Source organism: Anguilla rostrata, chromosome 13 (assembly GCF_018555375.3).
Source record: "Anguilla rostrata isolate EN2019 chromosome 13, ASM1855537v3, whole genome shotgun sequence".
NCBI lineage: Eukaryota > Metazoa > Chordata > Actinopteri > Anguilliformes > Anguillidae > Anguilla > Anguilla rostrata.
The window spans coordinates 32303548-32323680 of NC_057945.1; the positions used below are offsets into that span (position 1 = coordinate 32303548).

Consider the following 20133-nt stretch of genomic DNA (forward strand, 5'->3'; position numbering starts at 1 on the left):
TGCCCGGCAAGTGCGTGATCCGCGTCCGTGTCCGCCGTGCTGTCCCCCCGTCCCGAGGCACCGCGTCGTGCCTCGTCTCAAACCTGCTTCGCCCCGCCCGTTTCCCGCCTGTCTGTCGTCTGTTTCGAGGCTTCTCAAAATGTCGTCATTTACGGACAGATAAGAAGAAAATGTCTACTGGATGTTGTTCGCGCAGCATTTCGACCAATAATCTGGCCTTTGCTTGAAGACCAGATGAAGGCCAGACAATGACTGAAACATTATCAGTCACTTGCAAAACACAGAAACAGATCACTGTTATGAATCAGAGATTTAGATCAGGGTGTGAGTGTTCCTTCCCGTCTGTGGCTCTGTATTATTACTTTTCCATGCGCCTGAGAAGTAATGGATGTACATGCGCTTATTTTAAATCGTTTGATATTTAAGGTGTAAGGTCTGATGTATGTGATTACAGTGTTCTTACCTGAACATTCTAAAGCTGATGTAACCATCGCTGCCGGTAATTGAAGCCATTGGAGTTCTGGAACACTGCCTGCGAACGTTGAAAGAAAGAATCTTACTCTTCAAAGGGTTCATTACTGACCTGTGATGCATTCATATATAAATTCATTTTGATGATGTCAGTAGGCCCTAAAAATAGAGCGTTTGTTGCGGTGCGATGATGTCACGCACGCTGTGTTCCCGTGTGTGTGTGTGTGTGCGTGTGCGTGCGTGCGCCCGCAGGAAGCTGTGGCGGCGAGGTGTGCGCGTGGGGCGCCCGCTGCGTCCAGAACAGGTGCGAGTGCCCGCCCTGCCCCGCGCTGCCCATCGCCCCCGTGTGCGGCAGCGACGGCAACACCTACGACAACACCTGCCAGCTGAACGCCGCCGCCTGCAAGCTGAGGAAGAAGATCGCCGTCGCGCGGAGCGGGAACTGCGACGAAGGTGCGTCGCCGCGTCGCGTCTCAGAATGCAGCGGACGCTCTCGCGCGGATTACGGTTTTACACACAGTCCCTTTACGCAGCTGGATGTGTTACCGATGCAGTGACACAACAGCTAAGGCGGTTATTCCATTAGCTGCTACCAGCAGCTACTTTTCCTCTCTCTCCTTTCTTTGCTCCTGCCTCTCATTTTCCTCCACACAAAAACTTATGAAAATAATGAGAAAATAATTAGCGTGACATTTTTTTTTAAATCTTAATGTACGAATGGATGCTAGAATGGATGCTTTCATTTTTTTCTCATTACGATAAAAGTTCTTATTTTACACATAATTGTCTTGTGTGAAAGAAATGTGAGCTTTTTTTGTTAATCAGAAAATGCACGAGAAATGTAATCTTATACATTTTATTTCTGAGCAAAGTAGGTTAGAATGACTTTGGGAAGTAATTTTGCACGGGTTTGATTTCTTTTCTTATCCTGTGCAGTTGTTTTGCTTTTATTCTGTTAGTTTCTCTGCTCCTTTTTGAGGGGGGAGGGGGCAGAGTTGATTTAGTTGTTTAAATGCTAGTCCCCTGTGTTGAGAACAGGGATCTGGTGCATACAGCACACTCACAGGCCTGAATTCTGTGCCATAGTGCCTCATGCAACTCAGAAAGCAAAAGGCCCTTTGACAGACAAGGGACTGAACCCTTCTCTACGAATTTAAATAGCTAACTCTGAAATATCGTACGGCTACTTATGATCGTGTTCAAATGCTAACACTGACACTGGTTCGGTGTGCTCGCAATAGCGGCCCTTTCATTAGAGGCGTGGTTATCCAATCACAGAGCTTCACCTGTGTGCCATCTGCTTCATTAGAGGCGTGGCTATCCAATCACAGAGCTTCACCTGTGTGCCATCTGCTTCATTAGAGGCGTGGCTATCCAATCACAGAGCTTCACCTGTGTGCCATCTGCTTCATCAGAGGCGTGGCTATCCAATCACAGAGCTTCACCTGTGTGCCATCTGCTTCATTAGAGGCGTGGCTATCCAATCACAGGGCTTCGCCTGTGTGCCATCTGCTTTATCAGAGGCGTGGCTATCCAATCACAGGGCTTTGTCTGTGTGCCATCTGCTTCATTAGAGGCGTGGCTATCCAATCACAGAGCTTCACCTGTGTGCCATCTGCTTCATCAGAGGCGTGGCTATCCAATCACAGAGCTTCACCTGTGTGCCGTCTGCTTTATCAGAGGCGTGGCTAGCAAATCACAGGGCTTCGCCTGCGTGCCGTCTGCTGTCCCGCTCTGGCGTCCTGCCCCCGCACCTCCGGATCGTCCCCAGCGCCTCGCTGTGGGATTTTGGGAGCGCCGCCCGTTTGAGGTGTCACTCGCTGGGCAGAGGAGGTCCACGCACGCGCCACTTAGTCACGTAGCAGCGGAGCGAGCCCAACGCTCGGTCCGAAAACTGGCCGCGCTCCACGGGGACAGATGGACGGGGCGTCTGGACGGACGGGGCGGGAGCGAAAAGAGCAGCAGTGCGCTCGGCCGCCCGGGCGGACCGCAGCTGAAGTGAGGAGGAAGAGCGCCGTCTTCCTCCGGCTCCCTCTGACTTCACCCCGTCGCTTTAACTGCGGGGTGCGAAGTGATCTCATTTGTTTACGCCGTGTAATACTCAATCAAATCTGTCGCTGTTTTTTTTTTCCTGGTTCGCGAATTGGCTTTCATTGATTTTCAGTACTTTATGTATTAATGAAATGGCTTCCAGTGTTTTCAGGGTATTTAACAAATTAGCGCCTCAAAATTTTTTAAAACGACAAAGCGGGCTGCTGGGTGGCTCACTCTGTAAAAGCGCTGCTTTGCGGTGCGTGAGCGAGCACCGCGGTCTCGGATCGAATCTGACTCATGCCGGGGTGGACTGTGGCCGGCAGCCCAGCAGGGGCTATGGACAGTTGGCTCTGCATCGCTGAAGGGATACGCGGGATGGATTCGGTCGACTCAGATAGCAGTGTTTGTTGCTGGAGCGACTCTTGTAGTGCATCCAGGCGCCCGTGGCTTGCTCTCTGCAGGCGCATGTGATTGGGTGTCTCCCTCTCCCTCGCTCTGTGTGTGGAGAACCGCAAGTAGTCGTCACTCCCCCAAAACCGTCAGCAGGGCTCATATGAGCATGCTTGTACTTAGTTTGCAAATTGGACATTCCATATTCGGGTGGGATTGGAGATGCTAAATGCCAAAAAATAAATGAAAAAGAAAAAGCATATTAAAACTCTGTCTGTGTCATACAGTATTTCCCATCAGTCTAGAGGTCAGTGCCATCATGCATGAAGAATAGTCAGATAGATGGCTGCCAATGCCAGCGGATTTAGAGCAAGGGCCCTTTTTGACAGTTTTTTTTTTCTTTCCTGACGCTGGAGTCATTGATACAGAGCCTCACGCTTGGTTAAGCCTCAGTCATCTGAGCGCGCTCACTGGCCTTTGCCGTGGATAATGAAAGACCCAACGCAGGGCAGAGGACTTGGGTCTGCCCTCAGGGCAACAGTCAGACTGTGAGCACTTGCTCCTGCCCCAATCTCTTCAGGCTGTGGATCACCATTTTAAGCAGTCCCCCACCCCTGCCTTGTCCCTGACCCAGGGGAACCCGCCCCCCCCCCCCCCCCCAACCAGGCTCATTTTTCTATACCAAAATGATATTGATGGTCTTAAGACAGAGCACAGAGCAAGCTCGAGAGGGGATGGGTATCAACTGACATACAGTACTTGTCCCCAGGAACTAGCTCCCTTTGTTCCTTAGGGAGCATCCACTATGCTACCCTCAGAGCCAATCGGATCCTGTGCCGGGATGAGGCTGGACTCTCTGAGCCAATAAAATCCTGCTTTGTGAGAGTTCTTAGAGCCAATAGGATTCTGTGCTGGTATAAAGGCTCATCTCTCAGAGCCAGTAGGATCCTGTGCTGGGGTGAAGGCTGGACTCTCAGAGCCAATAGGGTCCTGAACTGGGATTAAGGCTCATCTCTCATAGGATCCTGCACAAGTATCATAAAATGTCTGTGAATGCGCTTTGGTGAGGCGCCCGGAGCCCAAGGTTTCAACAGCCAGGAAAACGGCAACAGGTGATTTATTCATGGGCTCTCATTCATCAGAGGAGTTCATTAGTCACAAGGAGAAATGAAACTGTTGCTGCACTCTTTTATTTAGCGCTAATGAAAAATGACATCGCCCTACCCGGGGGGGGGGCCGTGTGTGGGAATTTATCACCTGTTTAATTTCACACTCCAGTAGGCTGAAGCTCAGCCTCTTCGGAGACACCGGCAAAGAGCCGGGTTCGAGCAGCAGAGCATCCTGGGGCATGGGGGTGAGGTCAGGGAGGGCGGGGCCTCTTTGCCTGATTACAGCTGATTAGCAAACCGGCAGCTCCAAATCAAAGTGGCATTGTGGTAAAAACCCCAGTAAATCCATGCGATGGCTAAATTGAGCCCATCCCTACAGCCTTTTGCTGTGGACTCCTGGCTACAGACATGGCCTGGACTCGATTAGCTGTAGCTAGGCTGTACATCAGGGCTCAGCCAGCAGCTGAGGTGAGCACCTTCACTAGCTGAGCCTCTTCCTAGCCCCCAGCTGTTTTACCCAGTGTACTTTACTGAGTTTCCTGCATCGTCTTCTCATCGTTTTAACTGCACTCTCCCCAGCAGCAGCGTGGGTGTACCAGAGAAATTTGCAGGTGGACCGGAACGGGAGATTGCAATAGCAGACCAGGGGTGGAGAGAGAGATTGCGATCATTGACCGGGGTGGAACATACAATTTTTTTTTGTTGTACCTATAAAAAAATAAAATAAAATGGACGTGCCTTGGACACTCAGGACACGGCGTGTCACCGAGAGTGACTCTCACTGACCTAACTTTGTTTCCTCTTCCCCCCCCGTTCGGCTGTGTTTGTGACTGAGCTGCGTGAGCTTCGCTCTCTTTCCGGCTCATTCCCTCTCTGGTTTTAATGCCGTTTGTGCCCGCGGTGATTCTGTGTGTGCTCTGACGTGATTAAGCAGGCATAGAGGGAATCGCTGATGCGGATGTCTTTGCAGGGTCTGCTAATTGAAAGGCTTGACTGTAGCATGGGGTGGTAATGCCATCAAAGTGCGCGGGCTAATTAAAAATCCCCCCCCCAGCCCCCCCCCCCAGCCCCACCCGCATCCGTCTTTGTTCGTATTTATTAAGGTTTTTTTTAATGTTGTGTTTTGTTTGGCCTATATGTATCATTCTCCCTATTTTCCCTTGCATTCAGCACTTCTCCTGGCTCCCACAAACAAGCTTTTGGTGATAGGCAATGCTAAGCAGAGAGAAATAATTACTGCTTCTGTCAGGAGCCCGGGCATAATTAACGTGCGTCGGATTTAGTGAAATCAAGCTCCGTTCAAACGGAATGTCACTTTGGTTGGGGCGGGGGGGGGGGGGGGTTGGGTGTTGCATTGTGGGTGACCTCTGCATGTATGAAAAGAACGGCAAATGTGGCACGTTTGATTAAGCGTGTGACTTCACAAGAGGGGCTCTATGGTGCATTGGGTGCGGGCGCTGGGTGTGTTCGTGCCTTTGTGTCGGAATTCCATGCTCTTCCCTCAGTACCCGAATGGACCAATGCATTTCCAGCACTCTGTCACCATGGAACATTGGAGGCTGTGTTCTGCACTGTGACCCAGGCAATAAGCACAGGCATAATGTCACAAGCATAATGTATACATATTCACCTGGACAAAATCTATGCATACGTATGAATACCAGTACAAGTTCATTCCCTGTCAGAACATATGGATCTTCCATAGACTTGGAATATCACATTTATTTAAGAGCACAAAAACCAAAGAAAGACTAAATGCAATCCACTGATGACACATTTATTCACATTTTCCCAGATGCAGGTCTTATTTTCATTAGTGATAATTGCTTTTCGGTGGTTGGGCTCTGGTTTGATGGATTTTTTTTAGTTTTTTTTTTATAATATTCGCACCGTTATTTGCATATTGATTGGTGGAGAGAAGAGGTGGCCCTGCGGTTACTCTTCATAGCGTCTCTTCATCAGAGAGCAGTGTCATCCCGCTGTGTTTCAGGGAGGGCCCACCAGAGCGCTCGTGTTTGAGATAGTCATTTCAGACACATTCCCCATTTTCATCTCATCCTCTCCCACTCCTTCATCCCTGATGCGCCGTGCTCAATCATGACGCATTTGTATATCTTTGATCACTTTTTGATCTTGACTGTAAGTGGTGAATCGATAAGGTGAATTAGAAAAAGGCCACAATAGAAATGAGAAGTCGCAGGGCAGGGCACACACTTGGACACATACCTGTGTACACACGCACGCACGCACCACACACACACACACACACACGCACACACACGCACGCATGCAAAGGAACACACTCGTGCTTCTTACCTATGAGCCCCCTCTCTCTTAGCTCCATTTCATTTCAAGTGTTCCAGGTGAAAAAAGTGCCTGACAATGTGAGTGTTCCACAGATACAGCAGAGTGTGCCTCGCGCTGCCTGCTTGTTGTTTAAAATACTTTGCCGCCCGTGCGTGCAAATTCTCATTCCTTAAAATTTTTTCTCAATTTAACTTTTCTTGTGGAGTAGCTTTAAATCACTACGCCTTCAGGCATCCCATAACATTAAATGGCTCTCCGTTGTTTCCCGTTCCGGTAGGCTTCAGTGAGCAGCTGTGTAGAAAGACGCATTGAAGTAGTTAGGTAGTTTGAGCTACTGCCCCATCAGGGTGTCCTGCCAGGGAACAGTTTCCACAGATTGCAGAAGAGCGCAGTCCATATTGGCTCTTTCCTACAACAGAGCCAAAATGGCTCCTCTAGCCATGTTTCCTTCCAGCTGATTTAAAATAATATTGTAAAGAATTAGGATGAAGGTGGATGACTGGCTTTTTAAAATTACTTTGATCCTGCAGTTGTTTGAGATGCTAACTGATTGAATGATCACTAAACATTCTAATCGGACTAACATTGTTAGTAGAAGGTGTTTATTATGACTTGAGACACTGACAAAGTCTTGAAAAGAACTTGAAAATAACATTACTTTTATGTGTATTGTAGATGAAACTAATAAATGACAAATTAGATGTTGAAGGCACAGCATAGTGCAATTACAATTGGGAAATCAATTCAGTAAATACCCAGAAGCTAGTAGTACAGTCTGGTTAAATCCAGACGGTCTTGCTCTACTCTTCATTATTAGGCTGATTATATTCATCTTTGCAGTTCTGCTTTTTTGGTCTAACTACGCTTCAGATGCTCTCCTAGTCCTTGCATCCCTGGCTAAACGCACACTGTGTCACAAAAATTTCAGATTTATATGTGTACTGTTTTAAAGTAGTCAGACGTGCCGTGGTCTCTTTCTGAAATGATTGATAAATTGGTGCATTTTTCCGTCGTTCCCCCCTTTGCTTGATTTCCCTCTCTTTCAGCGAAAGTAGCGGTTTGTGTCATTTCTTCCGAGCCGGCGGTAACGTCTGCATATTTCCGCACGTCTGCAATTAGCCACGTTGCTCACAATGAAAAGCGGTGTTCATTAAGCTTGTCACATTGATTTCAGCCTGTGGACAGGCAAATTGTGATTCTCCGAGGTTTTTTTTTTTTTTGTTCTTCTTCTTCGGTTCGAATTGTAAAGAAGTTCTCGCCCACGGCCCGACGATGCTGCACTTAATTTATTTTTGTTAATCAATGGGCCCACTTTTCCTCCCTCTCTCTGGCTTGTTATTATGTCCTGGTCGATTTCTGCTCAAATGTGAAGATTTTGATATCCTGCTGCTTAAGTGGTACTTAACTGATAAAACCTCAGCGGTCCGACAAATGTTAGTCAAATGTTTGGCTCCCTTGAATCAGGGCTGTGAGTGTATGTCTCCGTTCTCTAAACTGGGGTAGAGCAAATTTGCGGGGATACGTGAAGTTTTAGTAATGTAATGGGTCTGTAAGTGTGTTTTTCTGGGTTCTGTGAACTTAGGAGAACCTATTTTTAAGTTATGTGAGTGGTTTGGTGTATTAGGGATGTATAGGTTGCATATAACTGTGTGTAAACTAATGATTGTAAATTGTAATTATGAAATTAATCTGGGGTATATTAGCACATATAAGCTATGAATAGATATACTATATATAGTTTTTTTAGCTCTATGGGTGTATATTTGGGATATTACTATTGTGGAACATGTCTGGTCTACTATACATTGTTGTATAGTTTTTCTTGGGGTGGTGTGGTTGATGGTGTGCACTCTGAAGGCTCTCTCTGTTGCGACTGCTGTGTTACTCTGTCTCTGCAGAGTGCAGGTTGGGTTAGGGTGGGGGGGGGGGTGTGGTTGATGGTGTGCCCTCTGAAGGCTCTCTGTGTTGTGACTGCTGTGTCGCTCTGTCTCTGTAGAGTGCGGGTTGGATTAGGGTTAGGGTTAGGGTTGGGGGGATGGTGTGACCTGTGTAAAGGCTCTCTCTGTGTTGTGACTGCTGTGTCGCTCTGTCTCTGCAGAGTGCGGGTTGGGTTAAGGTTGGGGGGATGGTGTGGTTGATGGTGTGCCTCTGAAGGCGTCTGGTTGTGTTGTGACCTGGCTGTGTCGACTCTGTCCTCTGTGAGAGTGCGGGTTGGATTAGGGTTAGGGTGGGTTGGGGGGATGGTGTGACCTGTGTAAAGTCTCTCTCTGTGTTGTGACTGCTGTGTCGCTCTGCCTCTGCAGAGTGCGGGTCGGGGGGCTCCGGCTCCGGGGGGGACAGCACCTGCGAGCAGGACCGGTGCCGGAGGGTGGGGGGCTCCTGGGACGAGGACGCCGAGGACGACCGCTGCGTGTGCGACTTCAGCTGCCACAGCGTGCCGCGCGTCCAGGTAAACCCCACGCCGTCTCCGTCTCCATAGCGACGCCCGCAGCACCTGTTCGGGCTCACGTCCAAGTGGGGGTGATCCGACGGCTTCCGTAACGTGGTGGCTCGCGGTCCGGCCTGCGCACGGCCACTGACCGCACTCCTTTCCCCCGCGCAGGTGTGCGGCTCGGACGGACACACCTACGACAGCGAGTGCGAGCTGAAGAAGGCCAGGTGCGAGAAGCAGGAGCAGCTGGAGATCCAGGGCCAGGGGCCGTGCCCAGGTGAGCATCCTCTGAGAGGCCCCTGAATACGCTCATCTCCTCCTCAGCCCCTGACCCACGTGCTCAGGCCTAAGAGGCCCAAGAGGTTCTGCTCACACAACGGTTGACATCTGCAGCACCCCTGCTGCGACCCGGTTCTCCAAACGCGGATATAAATGTCTCTAAGGGTACTTGACATGCCTAAAGGATGGCACTTGGAATTCTTTTAAAAAGAAATTTTTTTAAATAAGCTGTTCAGCTACTCATGCTCACACAAAGATATTTTTCTAATGAGAGAGTTCGGATTTTGCTGCATAATTTAGACCCTTCACAATCAATCACCGTACGCCGGGTTGCTGGAAATGGATTGTGTTCATTCGACACAGTGGATGTTTTATATGGGTTTGGGAATGTGTGCGGGCGAAACGTCGGAGGTAGACAAATGGGCTGGAACCAGCGCGATCCGAGAGCATGGCAGCAGAGGCGGATAGTTTTTGAGAAGGGGGCCGCCTCATTTACCTGAGCTGTTATACCTCTGCCATCCAGCTCTGTGATTAAGTGGACATTTATACTTCAGGAGCAGCTGAGAAGAGAGGAAGTGCGCTGCTGTTATTGCTCCTCTTGCCACCACGGCATGATGGAGGGAGTGGCTTTTTTTCTCTTCTCTTTAAAAAAAAAAATCGTGTTTATGACCATCTGGTGTCGCTGCGTATGTCTTCCCACCTGCAACAAACTATCAGTCCAGCTTTACTCTGTAAGGGCTTAATGTCCTCCACAGCACTGCTTTGCAGGTTCAGGGTCTTCAGATGTCTGTCCTTTTAAAGGCATTATGTGCTTAGCTAAAGGTAAAAGACACTTTAGACCCATTTCTGAACAATTATTACTCGTATATTTTTTTTAATCATTTCAACAAAACAGTTTGAGACAGGTTTTTACTGGAGAGAGTTGCCACGTTGTCAAATGTGAAGCGCAGACAAATTGTTTTTCTGGACACGTCAAGCGTTTAAATGTGTAATGGAGCAGGTGGTGGTTGTTCATCTCAACTTTATTTACTGTTCATTCATAGCAGTAAAGCCACTGGCATTAAGATTTTGCTTCTGAGCCACCGGCTCACTCAGTCTGAAACCAAACATCCTGAAATGACAAACTGGAGAATATGATGTCACCAAATGTGCCACAAACCAAAAGCAATTAAGAAAATCACTTCAATGCCAACGGCACAATACGAAATCAGCTGCAATTACGAGGCTTGGAACCCTCGAGAAAAGATACTTTGCCTGGGTTTTTGTTCCCACGCGAGTGAACGGAGCCTCTCTCCAAATAAGAACTTTTTTTTTTTGAAAAGGATATGGCCTGTCAGCTCTGTGACGTTGAGGAGCTTTACCGATAACCGGAGGCACATGGAGACTTCACTGCGGTGTCAGAGCCGGAGGAGCTGCCAGGTGTTGCCTAATAGCTTTCTGAAGGGGACTGGACAGGACAGGAGAGGGAGAGGGGGAAACGCTGAGAGTGGAGATGAGGTTTAGCGTGTTGCGCGGAGGGGGAAGGGCTCTGCCTTCGTCTCACGGGCACCATCGCTGAGACGAGCCAGGCCACGGAGCTGGTGTAATGAACCGCGGCCAGAGCTAGTCTCTGCACCGTAACAGGGAGCCATGGCAGGGGAGGACTCCTCAGCCTTAACAACCTCCCCCAGCACTGCACCGCGCGGACGAGTCCAGGAAGACAGTCTGACTCGTTTCTGCACTCTCGAGTGAGCTTGCACCAGTCAAAAGACTGGTGCAAAGCTCACGCATGCAGTAAGAATATGTGTGTATATACACGCTCACACCCTCACACACACACACACTCACATACACACGTGCACATGCACATGCACACATATAATTAAGCAGACTTTTTAAAAACTGTTGGGATGGTTCCGATGGGGAATAATGAGAAGAATAGTGCTTTTCAGGATGTGCAGAAATGTTAGGCTGTGTGTAGAATATTGAATGCAATTGTGTGTTTTCAGAGCGGGTAATGGCATGGTTTTCACTAACACCCACCCCCACCCAGTTCTGCTGAATTGCTTTCAGGAATTCAATGCATCATCCAGAAAGCCAAGCGCTAACTGACCACCTCTGTGTAGGCTGTTAGATTTCGCGTAATTGCATTTTGTTTGTGGAACAGCAGTTATGGAACAGCGTTCCATAAAATGGAATCAATTGAATCTTTGCAAATGCGTTTTCTTTATATAATACTCCTCATTTTGCCTCTTTTTCGTCATTCTCTTCCCCCCCCCCCACCCTCTCCCCACAGCTACGCCCCCACCTGGCTTGACTCAGCATTGTAGTCAGACCGTGTATGGCTGTTGTCTTGACAACACAACGGCTGCTCTTGGCGTGGGACTGGCTGGCTGCCCCAGTAAGTGCTCTCGCCCTGACTGTCTTTGGACCTGCGATACAGCGACTAGCATTTTCAGTTCGGGTGCTAATGGACAGAGGACTCGTCCGTATTGTGGCCGGTGACTCTGAGTGGGTCTGCAAACGTAATTATTATGAGGCCTTGGTTCATAAAAAGCATTCTCAGCATTTTTTCATTCCAGCGTACCAAATGTGGCTAAGTGATGAAAATGTTTTGGTACACTGCCTCTGTCAGTGGATGGTGGTAGTGTAGTCTAATGGGTAAGTAGTTGGTCTCGTAACCTAAATGTCGCAGGTTCGAATCCCCGCTAGGACACTGCCGTTGTACCCTTGAGCAAGGTACCTAACCTGCATTGCTTCAGTATATATCCAGCTGTATATATGAATGCAATGTAAATCACTATGTAAAAAGCTGTGTAAGTCGTTCTGGGTAAGAGCGTCTGCTAAACGCCTGTGTTGTAATGTAATGGACGGCGCTAATGGCCGTAGCCCGTAGCGACCGTCTCAGAAGCGTTTGTCCCCCCCCCCGGTGTTCCCCAGGTACCTGTAAGTGTAACCCGTACGGCTCGTACGGGGGCGCGTGCGACCCCACGAGCGGGCAGTGCTCCTGCAAACCCGGCGTCGGCGGGCAGAAGTGCGACCGCTGCGAGCCGGGGTTCTGGAACTTCCGCGGCATCGTCACGGAGAGCACCAGCGGCTGCACCCGTAAGAGGCTCCCCCCATCCCCGCTTCTCCTCTTCTGCCCTCTTCTGTTTTTATTAACTTATTTTATTAGGATTGCGAAAACACATCTTCCAAATGCCTATTAACACAATTAAGCCTGTATTAAAAGTCCCCTCTATTGCCTTAGTGTTATGTGCTCTCGTCACTGTTTGTCTGCCGCAACCAGGTAAGCTTCTCTTAAGGCCAGTTCAGATCAATGATTAGCAATGAGACGAAACGGTTTTAGAATGTTGCAGAGAAAATTGCAGCGGTGTGAACTGGTTAGTTGCAGAGCGTCAGAAGCCGTTGCCTGGGGTCTCAAAAGACCCACCTTGTCAAACCGCCAAGTGCAGTTTTAGAACGTTTACAATCAGGCCTCTTGGAATTTTGCAAGTTGCACCCGGTCTCGTTGCGAATCATTGATCTGAACTGGCCATAATACGTCCACGAGCCAGTGATTCTTTTTTCATACTGCACGTCACACAGCCCAGGCTGAAACCTGAAACCAGTGGTGCCAAGCTAAACCATCTCTCCTGAAGTGTGCATCGGTACTGACAGAACTATTTTCGTAGAGCCATATTCGTAGAGCTTTCTTCAAGGTTCAGAAATTCAATGAAAGGGTACAGCTAGCAAAAAGCACAACAAAGGCAATGATGCACAGCTGGACGTACTGTTCTTCTAGCGCAGGTGCTGAGAAGGAACCAAGCCTTGTCTCCGACACCTCAGAGAGCTCCAGCAATTCAATTTGAAACAAACAGTACATTCACCGTCAGGGAAGACTAACAAGGTTTGAGCGCAGGCAGGGGACCAGCCTCTGTGGCCTTATGCCCTCACCATGCAGACACAACAGAGCACAACATGAAAACAAACAGTGACCCCAGAAACTAGAGGCCAAGTCTCTGTTCCCTGGAGGGGATGTTGTCACAGTCCTGTGGGTTTCACCAAAGGCACCTGGCCTGCCGCAGAACTGTATAAGAACCTGCAGGCGGTTGACCTGTGTTTGACCTTTGAATGCGTGTCCCAGGTTTGTGACATGGATGCGCTGGTGCTTCTGCTATCTTTGAAGTTACTGCCCTTAGGTTTGCTTGTCTCTTCACACATTTGAGGGGGGCGGCAAGCGTGAGAAACACAGAAATGAGTTGTGTAGGAGGTGCAGTGAGGTCACCATTCACAAGTTTGTCACCAGGCATTACACTGACTCTTAATTCATAATCAATGCACCCCCCCTTACTGAGTCTTCTCTGTTAAGACAAGGGTGAATCAAGAATCAAGTAAATCGAGCATGAACTCATCCAATCCATCCCCCCCTTTCTCTCCCCACTTCCTTTTTCTATTTCTCTGTCTGCCCGCCCTCCCCTCCTGTCCTTTCTCCTCATTAGAATTTAAGGATTCAGACTTTATTGACTTGGCAGGAGTTATCCACTGCTGCCAAGGCATTTTATCAATAAGATCTGTCAATAATAAGATGTATATGAACATGGTAAATACGATCTGCCAATAGTAAGATGTATATTAACGCAGTATACTGGCAATACGTTAAATGACGTTAAAGCAGACATACTGTGTGAACATAACATTACCTCTCCCTGAATCGTTACTGCAGAATGCAGAGGTTTGTTTTCGGACTATCTTCACTGTCTCTAATTCCGCAGTGTGTAACTGTGACCCTCTCCCACTCTCTCTCTCTCTGCAGTGTGTAACTGCGACGCTCTGCGCTCTCTGCAGTGTGTAACTGTGACCCTCTCCTGCTCTCTCTCTCTCTGCTGCGTGTAACTGTGACCCTCTCCTGCTCTCTCTCTCTCTGCAGTGTGTAACTGTGACCCTCTCCCGCTCTCTCTCTCTGCAGTGTGTAACTGTGACCCTCTCTCTCTCTCTCTCTCTGCAGTGTGTAACTGTGACCCTCTCTCTGCTCTCTCTCTCTGCAGCGTGTAACTGCAACGCTCTGCAGTGTGTAACTGTAACGCTCTGCGCTCTCTGCAGCGTGTAACTGTGACGCTCTGCAGTGTGTGACTGTGACGCTCTGTGCTCTCTGCAGTGTGTAACTGTGACGCTCTCTCTCTCTGCAGCGTGTAACTGCGACGCCCTGGGCTCTGTGAGGGACGACTGCGAGCAGATGTCGGGCCTGTGCTCCTGCAAGGCGGGCGTGAAGGGCGTCAAGTGCAGCGTGTGTCCGGACGGCAGCCAGATGAGCGCCAGCGGCTGCGATAAAGGTAAGGGCGTGGCCTTGGGGGGAAACCCCGCCCCCTTCTCCTCTGCAGACCAATGACAGACCACATCAACCTGACTGACACTGCCCAGCGCACATCCTTTCAACATGCCTGCCGACCTGACAATGCTATGCGCCGTGGCAACAGCAGTGACTGACTTGCCACTGTGGACATTGCTTTCCAGATGAGGACAGAGGATAGCATTCCATTATGGCCATGCCAAATTAAATTTATTAACTGCATTGTATTACGCCATTTTGCATTTTTTTTTCTTTGAGGAATCTTTTTCTTAGGTGATACCAGTGTACCAATGTATTTACCTTAAAAGACGGTCTTACTTTTTTAAAACTTTTTTTTTAGTGTTGTGATTCCATTTAGCGTTCCTTTTTTAATATGGAAAGTTCTGAAGAGGCCATGTAAGAGATTTCTACGCATGTGCGCAGCCTGCATTGCTTCAGTACATATCCAGCTGTGCAAATGGATGTTAGGTTAAAAAAAATGCGAAAAGCTGTGTTCGTCGCTCTGCATAAGAGTGTCTGTTAAATGCTGTAATTTAATGGAACAAATAGCGCTGAAGTCCTGAGTGTCTCGTAGATGGGGGAAAAAAGGAAAAAGGCCTGCTCTTTAAATCTTGTAAATGGACCTATTTATGACAAGGATGAAGTGTGAAGTTTGATTGTACTGATGGTTGCCTGGATATCGAAGAGTTACAGTGACTAGCGAGAGGTGTAGGGATTACAATTTGTATGCAGTGCTGTTTATGACGTACACATGCACTTCAGCATTCTCACATTCTTTCAACATTCTCATTCTACTTTCAATAGTTTGTACTCTTTGCAAAAATCCATTAGTCTAGTCAAGAGAGAGACTAACCGCGTGCATACTAAATGGCTGAAAACATTATCGTTTTACTCCTCTCCCCTTCAAGAACCTTTTCAAGTGCCTACAGACATGCGGTGATATAATGGCGATCATTTAGCCGAATCTGTGAGACGTGACAGAAGAAAATGGAGCGTGGGGGTAAAACAAAAAGTTTCAAAGTGGGGGGGGGGGAATGTTTCCTGCTCCTCATGGCCCATGACAAAGGGGTTGAGTGGCAGGAATGGGAGCCAGTCAGGAGTGAAGTTGGGTCTGTCGCTCCCTCCCCCCCCCCCAGGTCCCGACGCTCCCGCCTCCTGCGACGAGATGGAGTGCAAGTTTGGCGCGTCCTGTGTGAAGGTCAACGGCCAGGCCCACTGCGAGTGCCCCTCCCCAGACTGCGACAAGGAAAAGAAGACCAAGGTGGGGTCCGCCAGACATAACTCCTCCACCCGCATCAGCAGACTTTAAGCACTTCTTATCCAGGAGTTATTCATATTCCTGGAGGCCAACTGATTCAGCCCTGTGAGAGAACATAATTTATTGATCTCACACAAGGACGTAAAATAATCAAATCATCTAAAGAACATGAGAACACGTGCAGTAATTATTTGTACCCTGCTTTATTGATTTGGCAAGCATTCTCATTCAGAGTGATGGGGGATATAAAGGGAATACATGTAATAAATATAAATATCAGAGAAACTAAAAAAATGATAAGATACAAACCAGCCAGAATGATTGTGACACGATATGGAGCTGAGAAACGGCACAGCTTAAATTATAACAGTAATAACACGGTGGCAGGCCACCGCCCTTAACTGCAGCATGCATCATCATAAAGTGAACTTGGAGCCGAACAGTTATCAATAAAAGCCGCGTTACTTTAAATCGAGGCTGCGCTGTTTTCCTGTGTTTATGTTACAACGGCTCTTCGGCCTCACAGAAGACGGCGTGCGGGTTTAGGGCTAGTCACGTGCATGCGCCCGTGGGGTGATGTCACAGCTGCGTTGGGGCCGTGCTGCGATGTGACCGCGCGGTAGTGGTGGAGGGTCAGGTGAGGGCACTCCGTGTGAACGTTTCCGGGTGTGGGTGTTCCGCGGCAGGTGTGCGGCTCGGACGGGGTGACCTACGCCGACCAGTGCCAGCTGAGGACCATCGCCTGTCGCCAGGATCAGGACGTCACCGTCAAGCACCCCGGCCAGTGCTCAGGTGAGAACGCGCCCTCTCCTGGACCGGCTGTACTAAAACAAGGATTAAGACAAACCGGATTAAATCGCATATGTATTCACCTTTCTGTGCTAAACTGGAACTGATTGTTCAGGTTGTGTTAAATGGTACCAGTGCACCTTTTGTGGAGCAGGAACCCGTGGCTGTTATTGATGAATAAGGCAGGACAGATCTCTCACAGAACTGTAGTTTCTGAGCAGTGTTCCGGTACTCCTCCTCTCAGTTCTCAAAGGGATCGATCAAACAGACGATCGCCCCTCTGGTCCCGGCCCTTTGCAGGACAGGCGATTTTCGTGCGAGTCCCTAAAAGCCTCTTAGTCTCTGACGAGGCCAGAGTGGTGAAGAGCACCAAAGCGTTATTTGACATTGAACAGAGAACTGGCTCTTCTGTTCCACACAGGTTTCATTTTGAGTGAATTTGGCAATTAACAAGCATGAAAGGCATTAAACATCCACAGGGACGTCTTGTCCAATCAGGCTCTGTTCCAACCAGCAGTGTCACTATGAGTGCAATAAACATGGTTGCCATTGGGGGGGGGGGAGGATTAAGAAGTAAATGGTAAACATGATCGAATGTTGGGGAGGGGTGGAGCATTGCTTATTTTCAAGGTCCAACTTTCAGTGGAAAAACGTCCCGGACTTTGATAGGGGGATTTTAAAAATGAGGCGCTTGAGATTTCGTGTGGGGCTCCAAAGGGATTTTTGAGGGAATGTATTTGTGGAGTGAATCATAAGCATCTGGCAACACTGTGACAGAAAGGTTTTTTTTTTTTGGCAGAAGGCTCCGTCTCGGAATCCTCCTGAGCACATCCGTGCTCCTCTCCTCCGCTCTCAGGACCTTGCTGCAGATTAGGGCTTTAGACGGCGAGTCTGCACAGAGAATCCTTCAATCTATTTGTGTTTTTTTTTTCCCCCACTTCCCTGCCACGCCTCAGAGTTGTCTTCAGCTCGAGGACAATTAGCCGTCAAGAGGACAGAGGCTTCGATTCCATCCCATGATGAGCTCTGCCGGGAATGCCAGGGGGTGGGGGGGGGGAGGGTGTGGGGGCGGGACTGAGGGTGGGGGTTGGGGGAGTGGGGGTTGGTGGGGGATTGGGCCGCGGGTTCCGGGGCAGTGTCAGCTCTCCGTCGGCGAGAGTGGCGTGGAGAATCGCGTCCCTGGCGCGGGCGGTGCCAGCTGCGTGTTCATTGGGCCCGGGGCCAGCGCCAGGTGTCGAGCGTCTCCGCCGCGCGCGCACTTAGCCCGTCTCCGAGCGCGGTCAGGTCAGATGAGCTAAAACAGCGCGAGACAGAAATGATCCCAGCCGCGCATAAACGGTTTGGGACCCGCCACGTAGACCAGGCCACAGAGTTTCTGGGGAAGGACTCCTTGGAGTAACCCTTTTGCCATTGTTTCTTTGTGAAGGGCCTTTGTGACAGTGGCTTTGTAAAAAGCATTATACAAATAAAATAGAATTGAATTGCAATAAGAAACAGCAATCAACACACGATGGGTTGTGGTTTGTGCTACTCATTTCTGTTACCTGCTAATGTAGCTAAATGTGTTTATACACGACCAGGGAATTAATAGTCATAAGTGGGCTAGCATCTGATTCATAACTATTATCCGTCGACGTGAACCAAGCGTTGTCTATCTTTAGGTGTGGGTCCCGGTTTCTCTGTGTCTTAGTGGCTCGGGTTCACTGATTTAAGTGGGTGGGATCCATTCCAGGCGAGGAAGGCCTCTCCCGACCTTATCCGTAATATGCGTACATGGGAAACGGTGACCATGTCTGCCTCATGGAGAGGCTGCTTTGAATAAGATGACTGGAGGAAACATTTTACAGCCGTTGGCCGCCTTTTCTGTCTCCCATATGGGGGGCTTCACCTTTGCGTTCGCACCAGTTGGCAGAACACATGCGAACATATGGTACGAGTGAGCTATGGAAGCGTTTGTCTTCCTCTTTCCACATCTCTGCTTCCATCTCTTTTAGTCACGTGCCTCTCTTTCTCTCCTCTTCTTGTTCTCCATCTTGCCCTCTCTGCTTCCTTCTCTCTCTCTGTCCTTCTGTTGGTCTCTCACTCTTTCCTCATCTCTCTATATCACTTGGTGTAAATAGCTGGCTTCCAAAGATAGCTTGCTCCACATTAGCAAGTGCCATTATTCCTCCCCGTCCCCCCCACCCCGTAATATGGCTGCTTGCCTCTTAGAGAAAATCAAATGCAGCATTAAACCCGATTAAGGAATGCTTCTGCCACACTGAACCTCCTGCCAGTTTTATTTTTTGGCACTGTCTGGTTTTTTTTTTGTTTTTTTTTAATCGCACGGTTCACGGCTGTCACGGAGACGGGCGCTGAGATACCCGCGCTCGCCGCGTCGTCTCTGCGGCGGGGGTCGGACGCGAGACGCCGCTCCTGACTGACAGGTGTAACCAAGAGGAAAACGTAGCTAGTGAATCAAAACAAATCCACTGCACGCGTTCTGATTCTGCCTCCCCCCCCTGTCCCCCCTCTCCCCCTCCCCCAGCCTGATGCTGCCACCCTCCAGCTCCTGTCTGCTTTCCACCACACTGAGAGCTCATTATATTATTGTTTTTTTTTCCCTTTTTTTTTTGTAAGGTTGGGAAATTTCGCACTCTGCTTCGTCGCCCCCGTGCCCACTGGTGCCGGTATCAAAGCGTAGCTGAATGTGTCATTCTGGCAAATCCCCTGAAGAAGTAGAGCACAGTCAAACTGCCCGTGAAAAGGAACCAAGAGATCCCTCTGGGGTCATGTGACCGAGCGAGCGCCGGCGCTGAAGACGCCTCAGTCGCTGTCGCCGTGGCTTATCCATTCCGGCTGATCTCTCTGACCGAGCCGCTCAGGCAATCCCCTCCAGCTCCCCCGCGGGTTGCCCCGGTTACGCTTCTTTTGATCTACCCCTGCCTGTTGTGCTCCTTCTCTTTGGATGGCAGGCTGGCGGCTCCCTTGGGCTCGCTCCCCCCAGGCGATTGGGGGGAGGGGGGGGGGGCAGGGGGCATCCGGGTCGGGCCGGCTGCGCCAGCGGTGATAAATGCCGCCACACGGGAGGGGGGGGGAGAGGTGCTGAGTTTGGTGTCCTTTGAAGCCAGATTTAAACCCCCCACACTCTCCCCCCCCGTCCTCATTTTTTTTTTATCAGCCAGTCATCTCCGGAGACGCGGGCTGCTCCTGATTAGAGCCCGCTGGCGGGAGTGAAAAATTAAAATGCGTATGAATTATGCACGCGCGTTCGCCCGGGGTGCGGTGGCGGCGGAGACGGCGGCAGTGGCAGGATGCTCATTTCCTGCTGCACCCTGGGATTTGCAGCCAGAGATTCCGGAGCTCGCTAGGCTCCTCCTTCCTTCATCTTTCGCGGATGGTGCGCGCGCGCGGCGCTGCTCTCGAGCTGCTGCTCGCTACGAGCGCGCGAGCTGCTGCGTACGCTAACAGAAGGCGCGCGAGCTGGCTCGGAACGCTGCAGCCTGTGCGTCCGTTCCCTCCTCCTGCCCTCTTGCCCTCTTGCCCTGTCGTTAGGTCAGACGGATGTGCGGTCGGCCTAAAGCCAGGCTGATTATGTCACTTACGCAATCACAGGTACATGTAATTGCTGAGGATGCCCAGGTGTCTGGTGCTAATGAGCTCCAGCTGGCGTGATTGACTACTTTAGGTTTCTTTTCTTTTTAATGTTTCTTTCCCGGAGGAACTGGTAATGATTTTACCGTGTCCTTGTACAGTCTGGGTTCAGATAGTTTTTTTT

At 49.6% G+C, this 20133-nt stretch overlaps 1 protein-coding gene across 1 annotated transcript in view; it reads left to right on the forward strand.

Moving 5' to 3' along the window:
• Positions 1 to 20133, forward strand: part of LOC135237168 (agrin-like) — a 125617-nt gene that overhangs the window by 69579 nt on the left and 35905 nt on the right. Inside the window, exons 9-14 of the mRNA XM_064303988.1 lie at positions 8914 to 9019; positions 11297 to 11401; positions 11941 to 12105; positions 14169 to 14312; positions 15466 to 15590; positions 16274 to 16379. Coding sequence (XP_064160058.1) covers positions 8914 to 9019; positions 11297 to 11401; positions 11941 to 12105; positions 14169 to 14312; positions 15466 to 15590; positions 16274 to 16379 — 751 coding nt within the window. The remainder of the gene's footprint in view (positions 1 to 8913; positions 9020 to 11296; positions 11402 to 11940; positions 12106 to 14168; positions 14313 to 15465; positions 15591 to 16273; positions 16380 to 20133) is intronic.